General features: G+C 32.6%; 1 protein-coding gene and 2 long non-coding RNA genes across 14 annotated transcripts in view; 1 reads left to right on the top strand and 2 right to left on the bottom strand.

Annotated features, from left to right (window-relative positions):
* The window catches only part of LOC126924761 (uncharacterized), an 87,725-nt gene that overhangs the window by 28,897 nt on the left and 40,410 nt on the right, over positions 1 to 18,418 (top strand). For 9 of the 11 annotated variants that reach the window (XM_050739575.1, XM_050739579.1, XM_050739577.1 and 6 more), the window contains 2 exons: positions 8,454 to 8,538; positions 9,565 to 9,688. In XM_050739575.1, coding sequence (XP_050595532.1) covers positions 8,454 to 8,538; positions 9,565 to 9,688 — 209 coding nt within the window. Of the gene's footprint in view, positions 1 to 3,847; positions 3,894 to 8,453; positions 8,539 to 9,564; positions 9,689 to 17,778; positions 18,144 to 18,418 lie in introns of those variants that run through there. The other 2 variants (XM_050739578.1, XM_050739576.1) reach the window with 2 other exon arrangements.
* Positions 9,412 to 10,483, bottom strand: LOC126924784 (uncharacterized). Its single transcript, XR_007713665.1, has 2 exons — positions 10,042 to 10,483; positions 9,412 to 9,741 (listed from the first exon to the last, which is right to left on the bottom strand). It is a non-coding gene; the product is annotated as an uncharacterized LOC126924784 (long non-coding RNA).
* Positions 13,993 to 15,294, bottom strand: LOC126924789 (uncharacterized). 2 transcript variants are annotated; one of them, XR_007713694.1, is made up of 2 exons: positions 15,190 to 15,294; positions 13,993 to 14,289 (listed from the first exon to the last, which is right to left on the bottom strand). It is a non-coding gene; the product is annotated as an uncharacterized LOC126924789 (long non-coding RNA). The 2 variants fall into 2 exon arrangements; XR_007713693.1 differs by having other exon boundaries at positions 15,078 to 15,273.

Raw genomic sequence — 18,418 nt, 5'->3', positions numbered from 1 at the left:
AGAATTAAATGACTACGTTACACCCTATGAATCTTCCACGTGTGTTACAATTTTATAAGTAAAACTTATTATCTTACCGGTATATAATTAACTAAAATTTTGTATTTACCTAATTGTAACTTAGACCACGACATATAAATTTCTTTTATAATATATATTTTTAAATGTAATATTTCCCTTCTTGCAAGATACATAATTTTACCTCCGTATATGTTACTTTAAATTATTCTGCCTCACTTTCTTATTTATTTTATACGGTTTTCACATCTTTTTCTTTCTCATGCTTTTTGTATTTTGTCCCTCTTTTCTACTTGGTCATTTTTAACATCCACTACAAGCTTCGACTTCCTGTGATATAATCTTCTTTTTTCCTTTGCATGTATTTTCTTAGTTTTAGTTCACTCTTTGAGAAACTGTTGATATGTTCTCTTACTTTCATATTCCCAGTAACTATTATGTCTTACTCGTTACAATTTCTGAATTTTATAATCGATTTTAACCTTATGCCCTTACCTTTCTGCTATAAATACACATTCAACTTTTATGTCTATCATCCAGTTGTTATACACCTCCGTTGACACTGAATTCTATATTTTATTTTTCCTTTTACTCTTATTTTTTTCTAAATTCTCATTCTTCTCCCATGTTTCTCCTTTTGTCCCCTTACTTAGACCAATATATTAATAATGTTAATATTAACTAAAATTTCGTTAGTAGCTTTTAATGTTTCAAAATTTGATTTACAAAACTGATTTACCATTCTTCCTTGAAAATTTGTGCATAGTTTTCAGCTATGTCGAATTATCCATGCTAATTTCAATGTCAATCGATCAATTATTAATTTTAACATGAATTTACTGTTACTAGTTTCGATACGAATTCACCGATAATTAGTTTCAAGTTTTCAACGGAAAATTTATAAAAAGCAGATATTATCTTTGATGGCGAAGCAAGCGATCGAATATATTGTTCGAATAACAAAATTCATTGAAGCAGAAGATGTTCATCTCGGTCGCGTCTATTTCCGTGTCTGCTTTGACGGAGAACAATCGTTTTCCGTTTCTTGCACAGTTCCTCAATATTATCAGCGTGAGACGTATATACGAAGTTGGATGCTGTCTGGAAAGTGGCGTCTTCGAGTCCAAGAGAGGCAAAACGGTTGGGACCAATGCCATACCATGCCAAAGTACGTATGTACTTTTGGTCCGCGCGAGACATCGAGAGAAAAACGCGTTTGCCGGATCTTTCACAGGCTTAAAAGCAAAAACTGCACGTACAACACCTGTGATGCGAGTATCTTTACTTCTCTGCGTTTTTCATTGGACAAGTTATATTTCTTCTTTTTAACGCAAGATATGAATTGGCAGAGAATATAAAATGTGTAAAAAAAGCAAAATGTTGAATTGTTGCCATATTATTATCGGGCAGTAATGTTAGAATATTATGCAGTTGATAAAGTCACAACTTACTAGTACTGATCCATTCTTTTGCATAACGTTCGTTAATTTAGCAAATTAGATAAAATACTGCGAAACAAATAAAATATTGCAACTAAATTTTACAAATTAAAAATAAGCTAATTATATTATATTATGTGTATTATATCAGTTACCTTTTTAAATTACACGCAGGGATGGGAATAAGCAATTAACGAAAAATTATTGCTTAATTCTATTTTTAAGTCGATGTTTAATTATTTATTGTATATATATTTGGTATATCTAGTTAGTTTAAAGAGTATCTTGTATTGTAGTTGATAGAAGCTTGATAGAAGATTTGTATTTCAATCATTTTAATAAGAAGCGGATACATAATATAGTAATTACTAGGTGTAAACATAGTGGTAAAATAAATCAAAGAAGCGAAATCTCTTGTAATCCTTAGTAACAAGGAAAATAATAATATTACCTATATATTTGATATATCAAATAATACAAATTATTTTTCTTATTTATATATTTGTAAATGCTCGATTGGATACGTTTTAAGTAAAATGGTTAATTTTGACTGAATTGGATATTGTGAATTCGAGATTGTGATAGGTCATTTGTATGCACCTTCGTTTATCCTCTGATGAAATAATCGATTAGGTAGTATTCATACAAGACAAGAGCCTGCAAAAACTCAAACGATACTCATTGCACAAGCACCCAACGTAAAAAATAAAATTTCCTGTTGACAATCCAGTGCAGAACGAATTATACATTATACGGTCGATGCGTCGCGTTTAAATTAAAGCGACATCCAGTGCGTTAAATTGTAATGTGACAATTACCTTTCGAATTAGGTTGCGCTCTCTGTGCGGACAGGACTCTAACATGGTGGGATTATTTTTATTTAAGCATACTTAAAAACTTTATTTTTCGGCGGTCTATCTAATATTACTGTTTTTTATGGCATTATACTCTAGAATGATATTATACTTGAAAGAACTTTCGTGTTCGAAAATTAGCATGCTCAGTAATTTTCTTTTTCAGAATTTCTCTCTTTCGATATTTCTATGTTCTTCTAATAGAAGAGATCTTAAGCCTCATACAAATTGGAAATATTTTATAATTATAACAATTGTTGGTAATCTGTTTAGAAAAATTAATATAATTAAAACAATAGTTTGTGTGACTTTTTTTCTTCTCTTGAAAGCAAGAATTTTTCGCTTTCAATTTTAATGACCTTGAAATATGTTCTCAAGAATTCTGTAAATACAATACAAATAAATACAAATAATACAATAATACAATAATAACAACCGTTGCACAGCCTTCTTTTTCAAGATATTTGCAAAAAAGCTCCGATTAAATTACGATTACGATTGCATCCTATTCTAAAGTAAACAGTCGCATTTTTATATAACCAATCTAAACTTAACCCACTGATGAGAATGATAACCAGTTTTAATATTGTATAAATAAAAAAAGAAAGTCACTGGCTTATAGATTGGGCGGGAGTAATATCCTGCTGCCAATAGCCGGCGGGCAACGCTGGCGTGGAATAATTTTCGATAAATTGGTATGTGGAATTGCTTAAAAACTTAACAAATATGACCTACCGTCATTGAAATATTATTTACAGTACAAATATTTGTGAAAGAAATCGTTAAACAATACATGTAGTATTAAATATAAATTGCTTATAACTTGAAATCTAAAGCCAAGCGACGATTATATGTATAGGCAGAAATTGTTCGGAATATTGACCATGACGATATATTTCAAGGTCACTGAGATTAGCGACATCGTCCTTATTCTCAATAATTAGCAAATAATTTTTTCATAAACTTGTTGCATAGTATCATTCTGTTTTGAATATTTCAAACACTTTATTTACCTTTTTGATTTTCTTTCTTCTCGTAACTCGCTAAAATCGTATTAAAATCTTACAATCAGATTTCTTCTTTTTAATATTTTGTACATACATCTAGTTTTAGATTATTAGAAGAAACTTTTTACCGAGTTCGAAGTGATAATTTATTTTTGAACCATTTCCTGTATTGTCCGCATACATACTTTTCCTGTTTATATAACAATCTTCAAGTAATTGCATAATCGACTTACGCGTTCGTTTGCGCGAAACAGTTGCGATTCATACGATGCTGATGTCAAAACCTCAAAATTAGAAAGAGAATTCGGTTTTGTACTCGATTCAAGCGGCTCACGAATACTTTCCGTGTTATATTTAGCCGGTAATAAATTCAACATTATTTTACGGAGTCGGAAGGTTTACGATGATCGTTGAGAACACGTAGGCTGTGGTCTATCTTGGAGAACTCGTCGAGGTTACCGCGTTTTCCTGGCTGACACTGGAAGAGATGTGAAAACAGGAAAGTTCGGAACAACGTTCGATTCGCGTGCGACACGCGCTGGAAATGAGCGTGTCGTTTCTAATGCAATATATAAGTAAGTTTATATTTTTGATCGTACGCTAGAATTTCATTTACTGCAACGAAATCATAAAATAACCATTATGAGTTTAAATGAAAACCACAAGGAAAGCACATGATCACAATTTTCAAAATTAAATTAAATAGTTCTGTGTTATTAAAACTGTTCGTTTATTTTGATATGAGACCAAACATATTTTTTCACTCTATCAAAGATCTTACAAATGTCAAATTGTGATAATATCGAATATGTAATAATAATATTAAATATATTCTCAATTGTTTAGAAAATTAGCGATATTGTATTTTTTTCGTTTGTTTTTCGATAATCAATTATAAACATCTTCTCTATCGTTTTTTATTACCCTTTCTTAATTACGAACTAATTTTTCTATTTATATGTTATGAAATCTCTGTGCATATCCTTACATTTAGTTGATAATATATGACGATTCTTACAGATGATATGAGATTACTTCTGTTATGAAAAATTTATTTTAGGTCCTTTATTCAATTAGCATTTTTTACGTCTCTTAACGCTATATAACGTCTCTTACGTGCTATAAACCTATAAATTTTGAACTCCTGAAGTTTTTAACATTCACAGGGTAATCAGCAGGGTCCTGAGTACCAACCGATTTTAATTTTTTAATTTTTAATTTTCTCCATTTTTCGATTAGTTGAAAATTTTTTGTATTGCTCAATCGTACTTTGTTTCGCATTTTAATCATATCGTAATATGCAAAATAGGTGTAGGAATTTTTCTTCGTGTTTGAAGAAATGTTCAGAATCATCTAATCAAAAGTTTAAAAAATTTCGTGACTGTCGTGATGGATAGGGATGACAATTTTCTTTGTATTATGAGGACAAAAAATTGACGTTATCGCTTTTCGTTTTCAAGTTATTAAAGCTTTTTATCAGTCTGTACCCTGCCGACCATTCTGCACAAACATCGTTTCTACCGATTATTATAATCCTTGTCGCTAATTCATAACCAGATGTCAGATTTTAGATGTCAGATAAAAATTCAAAAATATCCAGAATACATATAGTATGCAAAAATACAGAAAATATTAAAAATAAAGTAGTCATAATATTTAGTGGGTAAAACAAATCTCTATTTAACAAATTTGTAGATTTGCATGAATGTTCGTAGTCTACTTGTAACAAATTATTTTTAATACTGTAAGCTCTTTCTTTAGTGTTCGTTTCGAAGATGTAAAGAAAACATACTTGACAGAACCAAGTGAAGAACATTGGTACTTCTAGTATTATAATGATGTGTGTAATAAGCTTTCGCAAAAGTAAATACATTTCTTGAGAAACACACACTTGAAGTAAAAATGGAACGACGTGCAGATTTCTAAATAAGTAGTTTCGATAAATTTATGTGTCCTCTATGTTTGTTATTACGAGCAAAAGTTTAGTTACATTGGGAACGTTAGAGAATACTTTTCGATTGTTCTATTTAAGGAGAGCGCTTGGCTGTTTCGTCTGAAACTGCATTCAATTATACGAACGTGTGAATAAACTGCATATTTATGCACTTTCGTCACCGGTGCTGTGTGTAAAAGCTCACATACAATGCACTTCGGTTTACGGTTGAAACAGACTGAGATAAATGAATATTAAAGCAGGAAATCGATCATCAACTTGTGAAACACGCTTTTAATACATCCTTTTTTTTATTGTACCAACTTTCTACGGTCCTGTGCTGAATTAAGATTCGAAATTCCATGCGTTTCAATCGATACCAGTTTTAATATACGTACACATAGAACATACTCTTTCGAGTTATAAATTAATTTGATGGAAATATTTCAACATGCATATGTTACTATTCACGAAATGATTAAAATACTGCCAAATTGTGAACAGCTTTTGGAAGTAGATTATTATCATTTACTTGAAATAAACTGTAGAATAAGACTCAGGAAGTGAATGCGCGAGGAGCTGAAAAATACAAAATGGAAAATTCAAAATGTTAAGAAGTTTGGTAGATTCGTTATTTTATTAACATTCTTAGTATCAATTTTCGAGAAATTTTTATTGAAATAAACTAACCTGTGTAAAAGGATCGGTGAATATATTTAAAAAAATATATACGACAAATAAAATATGAGCTGGTAAATTTAGTTAACACTCTTATTTCCACGATAGTCATTGCACATAAAGAATTATCAAGTAGAATAATAATCTCAGAAACTAGCTATAGCAGTATAGATAAATTTTATTCTGTTTGTAAATAATTCCTCCTCTTGCATGTTTTCAAATTGTTAAAGTATTTGTACGAATAGCTTATTTATTACATATAATATGTATAATAAGTAGAGAAACTGCAGACAAATGTTTGCGACCCATAAATAATTTAAGAATAATGTTTGGGAATATTAAAAAATGGAGTTATTGACTATTTTCGCTTATATTATCCATTTCTTTTAATTCGATCTAATTTATCAAATTAAAAATGACAAAAATAAAGTAAAAGTAAACTAAACTCATTTCGGTTATACATTGTGTATCAAATCCAACAAAGTATATTATAGTTACTGGTACGCTCAACTCCATGTAACACTTAAATAAGGACGAACGAGATATAATAATAATATATGTAGGAAATAATATAATGCTAGCAGGTTTGATAACGGTATGACTGGTACAATATGGTTTAATGCTCCGTCAATCTATGTTTACGCAGCACCATTCGCCACTAATTACTCTCGTTACAACGGTTCTCTTTATAATACGCTTACAACATACACCCGATATCTCCAGGCAATTCATCCACCATACTACACTATACTATATATATATTAATAATAAAGACGAAGGTTAAGTAAAAGATAAACACTAATCGAGAAGAAACAACTACGCTATTTCTACAAACTAGGTGCGAAAATACAGAAGAGAAGCAGGAAAAAGTATAAATATGTGATATTAATTTACCCCATATTTACAAAAGCATTTCTCGTATTATCGGTGATAGAAGTGGATGACAAATTGTATCATTTATACTCTATCTTTGATGTTCCATTTGCTACGTAAAGTGTTTTCGATATTACTTCGTAACTTATGAAATTAAATTTGCTATATAAATTGCTCGATTCGACACAAGAAACATGAAAAAAATACAAGCGAAATATGAATTTGTTTTTCTTTCTCGTAATTATGTATTGCGCGATGACAGAATTGGTAAGAGTACGTACACGCCTGTAATTCGGAGTTCTCAGCGTGGAATCATGAAACATCCGTCGGAGTGTTGCATCCTCGCCGTTTTTTAGTTCTCACCGCTTACGTCACGACCGACCGCGCTTTTCTGTCTACCATCTTCTGACGGTTTACTATTTTTCTTCTCTCTCTATTCCCTGAAAATTTGGTTATTTTTGTGAAGCGCGTTGATAGGTAAAAAGCAAGCACTGTTGCTTGCGGAACAAGCGCATTCAATTAAGTTTCAAGTGTCCGCGGATATCCGTTGCGTTAAAATTATCGAATAATCAAAGATAGAACATACCCTTTGAACTTTCGGACGTTCGCGGGGAGACGTGATCTCGAAGAAGCATCCCTTATTTCTTTTAGGATAATAAGGGTGGTTGATTGAATATAACGCTGCTATTGACAGGTTAATATATATTTTAAATGATCCAACAACTTCAATGTGATACAAGGTTACGTATGTGAAATAACAGCTACGAATGAGTATGACCTGAGACTCCTTTCGTGTTGGCGACTGTGATGAGGTATCTTCTGCCGATTGACTGTCTTCGACTTGTAGATTCTGCCAACTTGGCTTCTGACTCCTGCTATTCCTTGAACTGTGTTTTTGTTCAATTTAAGATTTTATTAATTCAAGAAATTTGTATGTGTATTATTCAAGAATAGCGATTAATTAATTTTTTTCGAAAAGTAGTAATTGTTACAAGTTTCCGGCCAAGTTATATTTTCATATTAACATAATATCGACGAAATTCTGTTTATAAAGAATTTAATAATCTTTTATTTTATAAATCATATAATCTAAATACTATATTTCTTAATTTAATGCCTATTTAAAGAAAAATCAAATTTTGTACACATCAAACAATATAGTTTTATTTAGAAGATAGAAATAATTTCAAAATGATAATCTTTACCAATTAATAGGATTTCATAACAAAAGTATTTTATTTTTGTCATTTATTCATCTAAGTATTTGTTATACATCTTTTAATAAAAAATTAATCTGAAGCAATATAATTTATCGATGACTATTAATTGTTAAGCGATTATTATGTATAAAGCAATTTAAAAATCATTTCATATTGTTGTACCGTACATTGTACTGTATGTTTGTTTCCATATATATTGGACATTTATTTAAAAAAACAAACTCCTTATCTTAATAATATAATAAGACTTTACTGTGGTCATAAACTGCAAATTTAATTTTAGGATATAAAACAAAAGAAACCACTTTAGTGTCACTAAACGGTTGCACATTTGCACGCATTGCAAAATTTAATTGATTTGGTTATAATTTCAAAATTCCCCGTTATTTTGCAAGTTCAACGCTAACTTTCTATAAAATATCATGTTTCAGGAAGACACCTAACGGACAACGTGATACAGCAGTGCGAGAGAAGTAGAAAAGACGAGGCAGGACAGAACCCATTGGCAGAATACAAGTGAGTACAAGCATTAAACTTGCCTTTGAAGATACTTCTGCTTCAGAATTGCACTCGCTACGACAGAAGCGTATTACTTAATGCGGGAAATTGTAGCCATCTTGTTGCACCGTTTTACCGAGTATCATTGATAGATGCTTGAAATCACCACAGAAATTCTATCCAAATTTTGTTTACTTCGTCAATGAAAAAAATTGTAATTGTATTTTATATGTATAAGATTTTATTTTCTTACGGGAGGAAATGGTTATACTTTATAACAAGTTTGTTTTTTAATTTTAAAGTTAATAAGTAATAATTATTATAAATAAATAATTCGGCGCTAGTATAATGGTATATTAATGAAATATGATAATATCAATATCATATTGCGTAATAAGTTTAATAAAGCATCGTATTTATATAAGATATATCATTCTTGTTCTATTATTCTTTGCAAATGGATTGAGCAACTTATTTTTTCCATTATTCCAAGATATTCGTATCTTTATCAAAAACTTTCGATATGTATATTTCTTTATTCTCTAAATTATATCATAATTATATAATTGCAAAGAAACTCTTTCGTTTCTAATATTCATAGCACAGTAAATATTTAAATCTAATCTTTGTTATGTCATGAAAAAGTCTGTAGTCTAATGTATATATACATATGTATGGCATATAAAACAAATAATTATTTTATTAAAATATCGTAATATCCATTTTCTTGCTTCTCCTGTCATTAAATGGTAAAGATTTATCCATATTATTTGTTTTTTAACCAGTAATATTTCTATAATATTCCTTAAAATCCAACAACGAAGTACAAATAGATTTATTGTACAGTACAATACTATAATGACAGAGAAATAAAATAAAGTTCACTCCCTCTAAATGAAATTTTGTTTGAGTTTTATTGTTTAGTGTTTACATTCGATATTTGTATATTTAATTAATCTTATATTACATAACTTAATATTCCAATATTACAACATAAACCTGATATTACAATATTATCCTATTTTCTTTATATTTGTTTTACAGAAATTTCCGGTTTCGACCAAGGTTTTATCAAAATTTAGATTCTACTGAAGGCATACGAGCAGGAGAACTAACCAGCCGTCTCTTGACTTGGAGAAGTCGAAGCCATCGTCCAATAAAGCTGCAGGTAAGCTGGTTCAATATTTCCTTTTGATCAGTGCGAGTCCACATGGAAAATACCTTACGGAGCAAATAGATATTTCACGTACAGAATGACTAACCACAAACAGAACTCCGACATATTTAAAAAAACAAATATACTTCCCAGCAATACACGTAATAAAGAAGAGAATATTCAATGTTATAATTTGTTAGAGTTATTAAAATTTTGTCTGCTACGTTATCCTGCGTTTTTAATTTTACAAACGAGAGTAAAATTGAGGCGAGAGAAACGTGAGCTTATTAGCAAAGCCAAAATATGATTTATAATTTCGCAGTAAATTACCTCTCGGCGATGAGATTTTTAACGAGGGTACTCACGTCAAGTATGTTTGCACTGCTGTGTTTTTCTTCTTCTTCTTCTCCCTCTTCTCCCTCTTTTTGTCTTTCTGTGTGTTGGTTTTTTTATAAACTTCAGTAAAAATTTTCTCAGTGCTAGCGAACTAATACACTCACGTTAAAGTATCGAGCATGGCGTGCTATACATTAATGACGATGATACGCTGAAGTGGCGAACAAGATAATACGCAGCATCCGCGTTAAACTGTCCCACTGTAATTTGCAATTTGTCATCATAGATAATCCTCGTTTTGAACTAACTTAAAATCGATACACACTCGTTAACGATACCCTCTAAGCATTCCACTATTGATTTTTATGGCATTGGCGGCAATTTTTCACATATATAAATGTGTGTTGCGTAGGATTTCTGACTTGAATTAAACAACTGTATTATTTGTTATTGAAAATAAGGAAAAAGGGCTATGAAGGACTGACACGAGTTCAAGACACGATCACGATAAATTAAAGTGCCTCAAACTCATATTGAAGGTTATTCTAAGACCATAAACACTTTTTTGCTTTCAGTATATTGCTTATAATTACATGTTATAATGGACATCAACACGACTTTGATGACATTGTGATCTTGAAACGACCTTAAACAATGAAATACCGATATCAAACCATTTGATGATTTTTGATTACAATTAAATAGTATCGTTATTGTTTGCATTATTGTTATTAGTTGTTTCTATTGCTTTTCAACAACAAATCATTATCAGTAAGTTGAACGTTTTGCTTTGTTTATTATAATATTTTTAATTTTTATGGAAAATGGAAATCTTTACGTAACATTTGCGTATTATTTAGCAATAGCTAGATAATCGGTCAATTAAAATAACGTCACAAAATCACTCGTTCGAAATTATTATAAGACAGTGAAATCTAACGAACTTTATAAAAAGTATAGAACGATTGTATTAGTTGTTATATTTCTATACCTGTTAGGTTTCCCAGTTTTTTCATTCTTATTATAGATTTAAGTCAACGACCCTTGAACCACCCTTTTGGCGATAATAGATAGAAATAAGAACGAAAGGAGCGGAGAAAGGTTCGTGTGATGTCCAGATTAGGGTAGACTTTATTTATGTTATTTCGAGCAGATTATTACTCATTTCGTGATAGCTCAGAAGTGACAATCTTCGCTGCTGTTAACGTTCTCTGTTTCGTTTATTCATCATGCTGTCACTATGTTAAAAAATAATAAACTTTATTTAAACACTAGTATCACTATAATGTACAAAACATTGAAAAATCTGTATTGCATACGATTCAGCTTAAAAGTATCACAAATTGTATAGTTAAGTTTGAGTAATATAATCGATATAAAAATAAAGATTATACGTTTCAATGTTTCAATTAGATTCATTAAGATTTGAAAGATACACTGAATTGGCACGTGCGTTTAGTATCTATAATTGGAATATTTCTTTCACAACTAGTCTTTTTATGTATTTATTAAAAATTAAAAAATGCAGAGATATACGAAACAAACATAATATGTAAGAATGTATAAAATATCCAAAGTAAAATTATAAACTTAGAAGCTTACTTAGATTTTACTTCTTCTTTAAATGTGTTCATAAAAATATGAATTTGCATACAAGTTCGCAGTTCGTTCATGACACATATTCGAAAGTTTCAACTTTAATAATTAGACCGCGGATTGTGGATATTTATGCAAATTCGTATTTTCACGAACACGATTGAACATGTAGAATATATTTTTTTTATTATTTAATTTGTACTTTACAATTTGTCCAGCTGGACATTTGGTACAAAGAAGTAGAATATAAGCAGAAATTTGTTTCATTTGTTAAATATCGTAACAAGTACTATATTTCGAACATTTTACAAACTTTTCTCACCGCGTTAAGTTCATTTTATACATTTTGGCCATTAAATTTGTTATAAATTTGTAAACATTCCCGTTCTAATTATATGATACAATGATATCATGTAAAAGTTTGAAATTTTATATCGATCAACCTTGACATAAGGAAAAGGAAAAGAATTGAAGCAAAAGTTTCTTCATATTAAAACATTCAACTAAAAAGTATAAATTTTGTAAGAAAACTCAAAATCCCAACAATGGGATCAGTTATCTGGTCTTCGTCACCGTCGGGCTTAAGAAGAGGAAATGAAGACACTCGAAGATATCATAAACTAGACCCTTTTCGCGCATATCAGAATTGGGATTATATAAGACAAACTATTTTTTCTTTTATATTTATTTATTTCGTTCTTGCCTTTTGACTTTGAATCGCTTCCAACTATCAGCTTTACAATCATACATAATCTTTACATACATACTCTTACGATAAATGTGTGGAAAACTAACAAGATGTATATAAAATCGCAAAATTTATAAAAATTTATAAAAACTCCACGTTAATTCGTAATATTCGAAATCGCGTAGAATACTGCTTGAAATTCGTCCGCGTTGACTATTGTACAAAGAATACCATGTATCCTAGTCGTTGCAGTTGTAAAATCGTTAGAGCCCGCTAGGACTCCTCGCAGTAAGGGAAAGGGCCTAATTTATAGTCCCTCGAGTGTTTTCATTTTTTCTTCTAAAAAATCGACGTTAACGAAGGTGAGCGCTCCGATCGTTCGAATATTTACATTTTCTTGCAACTTATAGTTTTCAATAATGCAATGGAAAATATATTTGACACGGTTCTGTACGAAATCATATTTTATATCCGGTTTTCCTTCATCAAAAATATTTTCACGATCAAGGTCAGCTGATTAGCCTGAATAAAAGTCGCGTACAAACGCGGCGTCTCTTTGTTCTTGCTCTGCTGCATATTTATTTTTCGTCTTTTACCTCTTGGAAAGAGGAGAAGCTAGCATGGTGAAATCGCGAGAAGGGATGCCGTTTAATTCGTGGGCATGCGCTCACCATCATGGGGGAGTAGTCGTTGCAGAGGGGTTGCCGCCTCTCTTTGGGGTAATGTTATTGATCAGAGTTTCTTCTGTCCCACGAAATGGCTCAAGTGTATCACGCCATGGGGAATCGAGCTACGATTTTTCCTCCTTGCTTCCAGCGTAGAAACTGTGGCTGTTGGATTTGATATAAACTTCTGAATTTTCTGGAATATCTATGTACTTGGAAAAATTATTAGGTCATCGTCATATTTTTCGTTCAAGAAATATTTTTTTTTAGAATGGAGGTTTTGTACGAATATCGCGTTATGTATTTATTAGCAGGTCAATACCATTTTTAAAGATGGATCTAATTCTCAAAAAAAAAGAGGTCAAGGTTTTTGTGTCTGGAAACGATAGTTTAAAAAACATTGTAACTTTAATTTTGCAAAATAATACTTGGGTTTATACGATATCTTATGGAAACTGAATTCTGCAAAAATAAAGTTAAAAAATCTTAAATACGAGCAATTTATAAAGAATTAAAAATCATATAAATTATATAAAAAAAGGATAAATGCATGAATACATCGATAAATTTCTAAAGATCTCGAAAGCTTACATCAATTGTTTCCCATAAATAAAATTTATATTATTTACATATAGAACTACATAGTACTACATATATAATATATTTATTTTATTTATTATTTTATAAGTGTATTATTATTATTATTATTATTATTATTATTATTATTATTATTATTATTATTATTATCATCATCATTATTGATTAGAATATTATTATTAATATAATACATGTAAGCGACACAAATATTAAATATAACAGTCATCGTATCATCAATTTCGTAACAATAGGCATACAATTATTCTGCCTTTATAAATGATTACGGGTCAAACGTTTCAAGTAAAAATAAAACAGTAAAACAAAGCAGTATATTGTTTATATAAAGAATTTTAAACCTTTTATATGTTTTTTATTTGAAATACGAAGATTTTTTATTAAGGAAGGTGGCATGAATTTTAATAGAAAAAGAAATATCATCTTCGACCCTTTCCTGTTAGTATTATTATTAACGTAATGTACATATTGCACAAAGTAGAGCAATCGGAACAAATTCACGGATAAATCGCGAAATCACTGATTAAATCACACATCACAAACACCGTTTTATCAATAAAGGAAATACGGTATACAGAATAATATGCGAAGTATTTGATAACCAGCGATAACGAAGAACAATAGAAAGCAGCTTCCACTTGACGCACGTTGCATTCTAATCGATATACCAAGGCGCCAATCCGTTTCCTGATCAATCTACGCTCAAGAACTCGACCCTAATGAGGTGAAAAAGAAGATTTTGATTAGATATCCCAGATAAAACATTCAATAACCGTGAAACAGAGTAAATATAACAGAAAAAAGATAAGAATAAAGTAAAACATGGAGGTGATACAATTGAAAGGAAAGATAATAATTCTAAGTATAAAATAGTATGTAGTTTCTTAAAGATACAGCAAATAGAAGAAAGGAATTTGTGTGGAAAAAAGGAGAAAATGTAGTTTACAGAAAAGCGTGAATGAGGGGAAATAAATAACCTTGCATACATTATATTAGTAGGTATGTGAAAAGTAAGTAAGCGAAGATTTTTCCGTTCACAGGTTCGCCTGAAATTGATTGCGATTTACGCAGAAGCACGGAAAAAATTATTTTAGGCTGAGGACAGAAATTTAGTAACAAATTCTTGTCATATGTAATAAAATCGGTCATTGTAAATTGAGTAAATATTCACTATTTTGCTGTGCATGGTGTAAACTGTAAAAAAAAGAAGAAAAATAAGAATAATAGTATGATGCGAACAAAGGAGTAATCTCAAGTACATAAATATAAAAAAGCAAGGAAGTCGATGAAATGACGGATGACGTAACGTTACTTCTACTAAAAATTAAAAACGAAACAACCTCTTGTATAACGAAACGATGCACGCAAAAATCCAATTACATAACGTGTTCTAAAGCTTATTATAAAACAGAAGCAACCAAGAAAATAAAAAATAAGAGAGAATAAAAAGCGGCTCTAAAAGAGGCTAAACTGTCGTAAAAGTGAAAAGAAAACTTAATATTACTTGATAGACAAAGAGAACGATCCTTTGTGTGAAAACCAATGAATCAAAGATACAGATCGAAACGTCAAAAAAGGCAGGACAATTTCACGCAGCGGAGAAAGAACGTACGTACCATCGGCAGCAGCAGAACAAGAGAGAAACGAATTTATCCAGTAGCGTAAGAAGGAAAAGGAGAGTCACGGATCCATGGAGTGTGCACGAGTGAGGGAGGGAGAATAGAGAGAAAACAGGATAAAAAGAGAGATAGAAAAAGACACAGTGTTGGAAGAGCGAGAGGTATTGCATAAAGGATCGAGTGGAAGAGTGAGAGAAGAGGTTGAGTGAGTCAGTGATGGCGTACAGCAGCCAGGCCGAGCCCAGCTGTTCTTCGATCCCCTAACCTACGTCAGTTTATTTCAGCTACGAACACTACGTAGTCCTGAACGCGCTCCGTGCTTTCATGTACCCGTCGATACCTCGTTATCCCTCGATCTTCTGGTTTTATCGCCTTCCATTCATTAACGTTTTTTCATCGTAATTTTTTCGTTCCGATTCGTAATTTCACTGGCAGAACGAAGGAAGAAAGGAAAAGAAGAAGACAAAGTGCGAACAACGTGAGATAAGAACGCTTTATTCGTATAAAACAGTGAATCGATTGTGAACGGTGCTCCATGCTCCCCGGAAACGGCTATGAAGCCACAGTGACGATTGAATCGTACTTGAAAACGAATTTCCCGTGATGATATATCGGTATGAGTGTTCCATGCTATGGGAAAACGTGCGCGACTCTGTCAGTCGTTATCTTGGTTTTTTTGACGGATGAACCACTTTGAACCGCGATACCTTTGCCTTCGGGCACTTTTCGATCTCGTTCGAGCGAGAAAATAACGAATGGAACGCGACGTTCCAGCGAGTCGTGATTGTTCACAGGATAACGCGTATTTTCAAGTCGAATCGGAGTGGAGCATGTTCACAGTACGAAGAAGTCCTCGACAATCCCTGTAATTGAAAAGGAACCGAAATTTCTTTAACGAGCACAGATCGGTAAAGAAGAGACCAGTAGATTTCCTTGGGAAATAGCGTGGCAAGAGTAGAAACGCTCGTACGGAAATTGAAAAGGATGTATGTTTGAACAGAGGATTTGAATAGAATGGGCGATCTTTTTGGATTACGACCAATGATTCGAAAAATTCTGGAAGAAAATCGAATGACGAGATTTATCGAGGTAACTAGTGATTTTCTTTCGAGATCTACTAAATTTTTAAAATAAAATTCGCAAGAAATTGGAAGAGCAAACTACGATTTCGCGTGGTGTCAAGATTCTTTTAGAACAGTGAAAGCCTAAAGAAAGTGAGAGATGCATTGGACAAACCATGCACCTCTTGTATTTTTGGAGAAATTTATTTGGGAATTAAGGACCGAATAAGGTAATGAAAAATAAGATCAAGTAAGACGTTGATATCCAGTTGAAATTTTTCTCGGAGGAAGGAAAGACAAGGAAGAAAGCTGATTTTACTTCTTTATCTCTCACCGCAAAAGGCGCGTCCGGTTGATTTGCGAAACGAATGGCAAAACGTGGGTCGTAAACGAGTCGGGTCGAGTGGTACCGTGCAACTATAAATGGAACCTGTAATGCCAAACCATCGACTGTGTCACGAGGAAAATAACATTGCGAAGGGAAACGAAATTTTTAAAGAATCGTGAATGAGAACAGAAATTCTTCTTAGATCAACTTCAGCTAGATACTACGATAGATATAATACTAAGAATTATAAAGCGTAATACCAAGCATACAAGATTAAGTATACGGAAAGATTGTTCCTTCGATAAAATAGCGTCCGAAATTCTACAAATTAGAATTCTAAGATCACTCATTACCTTCCAAACATAGAGTGTGATAAAGGTTAACTACAACAAAAAATTTCGCATTAAAAGACAAAAATTACAATAAGAAGGGAAAAGAAAGTTCCTCGCACTGTATCCGGAAAAAGACTGTACTTGACAGGTACGTAACTACATTCCTAATGCCAGTTTCAAGATTTTACGATGCATAGCGATCACTGTGAATAACCGGTCCTTTTTATAAATCGTATCGTTTGATCGTTCTCTACGCCAGCGTCAGAAGTGCAAAGAAAAAAATAGTTCCTCGCTCGACGACACATTCCACAAATTCTCAAGAGGTCAGCGTACCAATTAAGGCTCGTAGAAACGGTCTGTCGCTACGTTTTCGAGTAACGAAGCAAGAAGCGGTCGGACAAGCAACAAGTACAAACGAAACGACACGTGAAAAATAATAATTAACCAAGCCGCGGAAAGGAACCGGCAGATGAAGGAGGCTCTTGGCGCAGTCGAGATGAGATGCTGATGAAATGCCAGAGGGACATTTCGAAAATCTTTGCCTCGACGCATGCGTGCCGACGCACTCGACGCCCGATGGAGCGCGATGAAGCTGCCCCTCGGTGGATGAAGAAGGGTCGAGACCCGGAGAAGAGAGGTTTTCTGATGGTGTGCATCGACGTCGGACCAGCCAGGCTACACCGGGCGCCGCGACGCGTCATTCCACCATTCTTTCGTGTTAACCTCTCGACTTAAACTTTCGATTTAACCTCTCGATTTCTCTGTCCGATCGAAGCTCCTTGACCGATCAGCTGATCACAGGAAGACAGAATACGATAAAAACGACAAAACAGAGAAAGGTGGAAAAACAATACGGGATATAATAAAATATCGGAGAAAAGAAAAGTTATGCCGGGTGAAAATAGGGAAAGGAGCTTAAGACAAACAACGTCTGATGTAAGGGAGCTTTCTCCGTCAAAGACGAGCGAGTTCGAAGTAAGAACACGCGGCAGCTCGATGATCCCTCTTCCTCGTGTGATGCCACAGAACCCAAAGACCGTTAAAACGGAGAAGAATCGTCTAAGACTGATCATGGAGAACAACAGAGGATTTGTAGATACATCGGAGAAGGAACGAAGGATCAACGTGGACGAGGATGAGATGGGCTATCGAGTGTCTGCCATCAGGGAGCCGGTTACACCGCGATACTGCGACCTATCCTGCAACGTGTATCGATGTCCTGTACGAAAGGTGATTGGTGATTCTCCTCGTTTGAAGATTCTCCTTTTTCTCCTTTTTTTTTTTCTTTGTCATCGGTCATCGACGAAAATAGAAACTAATAGGATTTACCACGGCATTGGGGTGAGAGTTACAACGTGTCAATTCCTTGTTTCGTGATTGGATAATAAGTGAACGTGGTCGGTTTTTAAGGGTTTATTGTAGCTGAGGAAGAATATGACACGTTCCTGGCAGGTTATTGAACAAATTTCTGGAGCGGACTAGGTGAATTTTATGATTCTTCCTTT

Source organism: Bombus affinis, chromosome 15, assembly GCF_024516045.1.
Source record: "Bombus affinis isolate iyBomAffi1 chromosome 15, iyBomAffi1.2, whole genome shotgun sequence".
In the NCBI taxonomy this organism is placed as follows: domain Eukaryota; kingdom Metazoa; phylum Arthropoda; class Insecta; order Hymenoptera; family Apidae; genus Bombus; species Bombus affinis.
The sequence above is the reverse complement of the archived record's forward strand: the minus strand, read 5'-3'. Positions and strand labels throughout refer to the sequence as shown.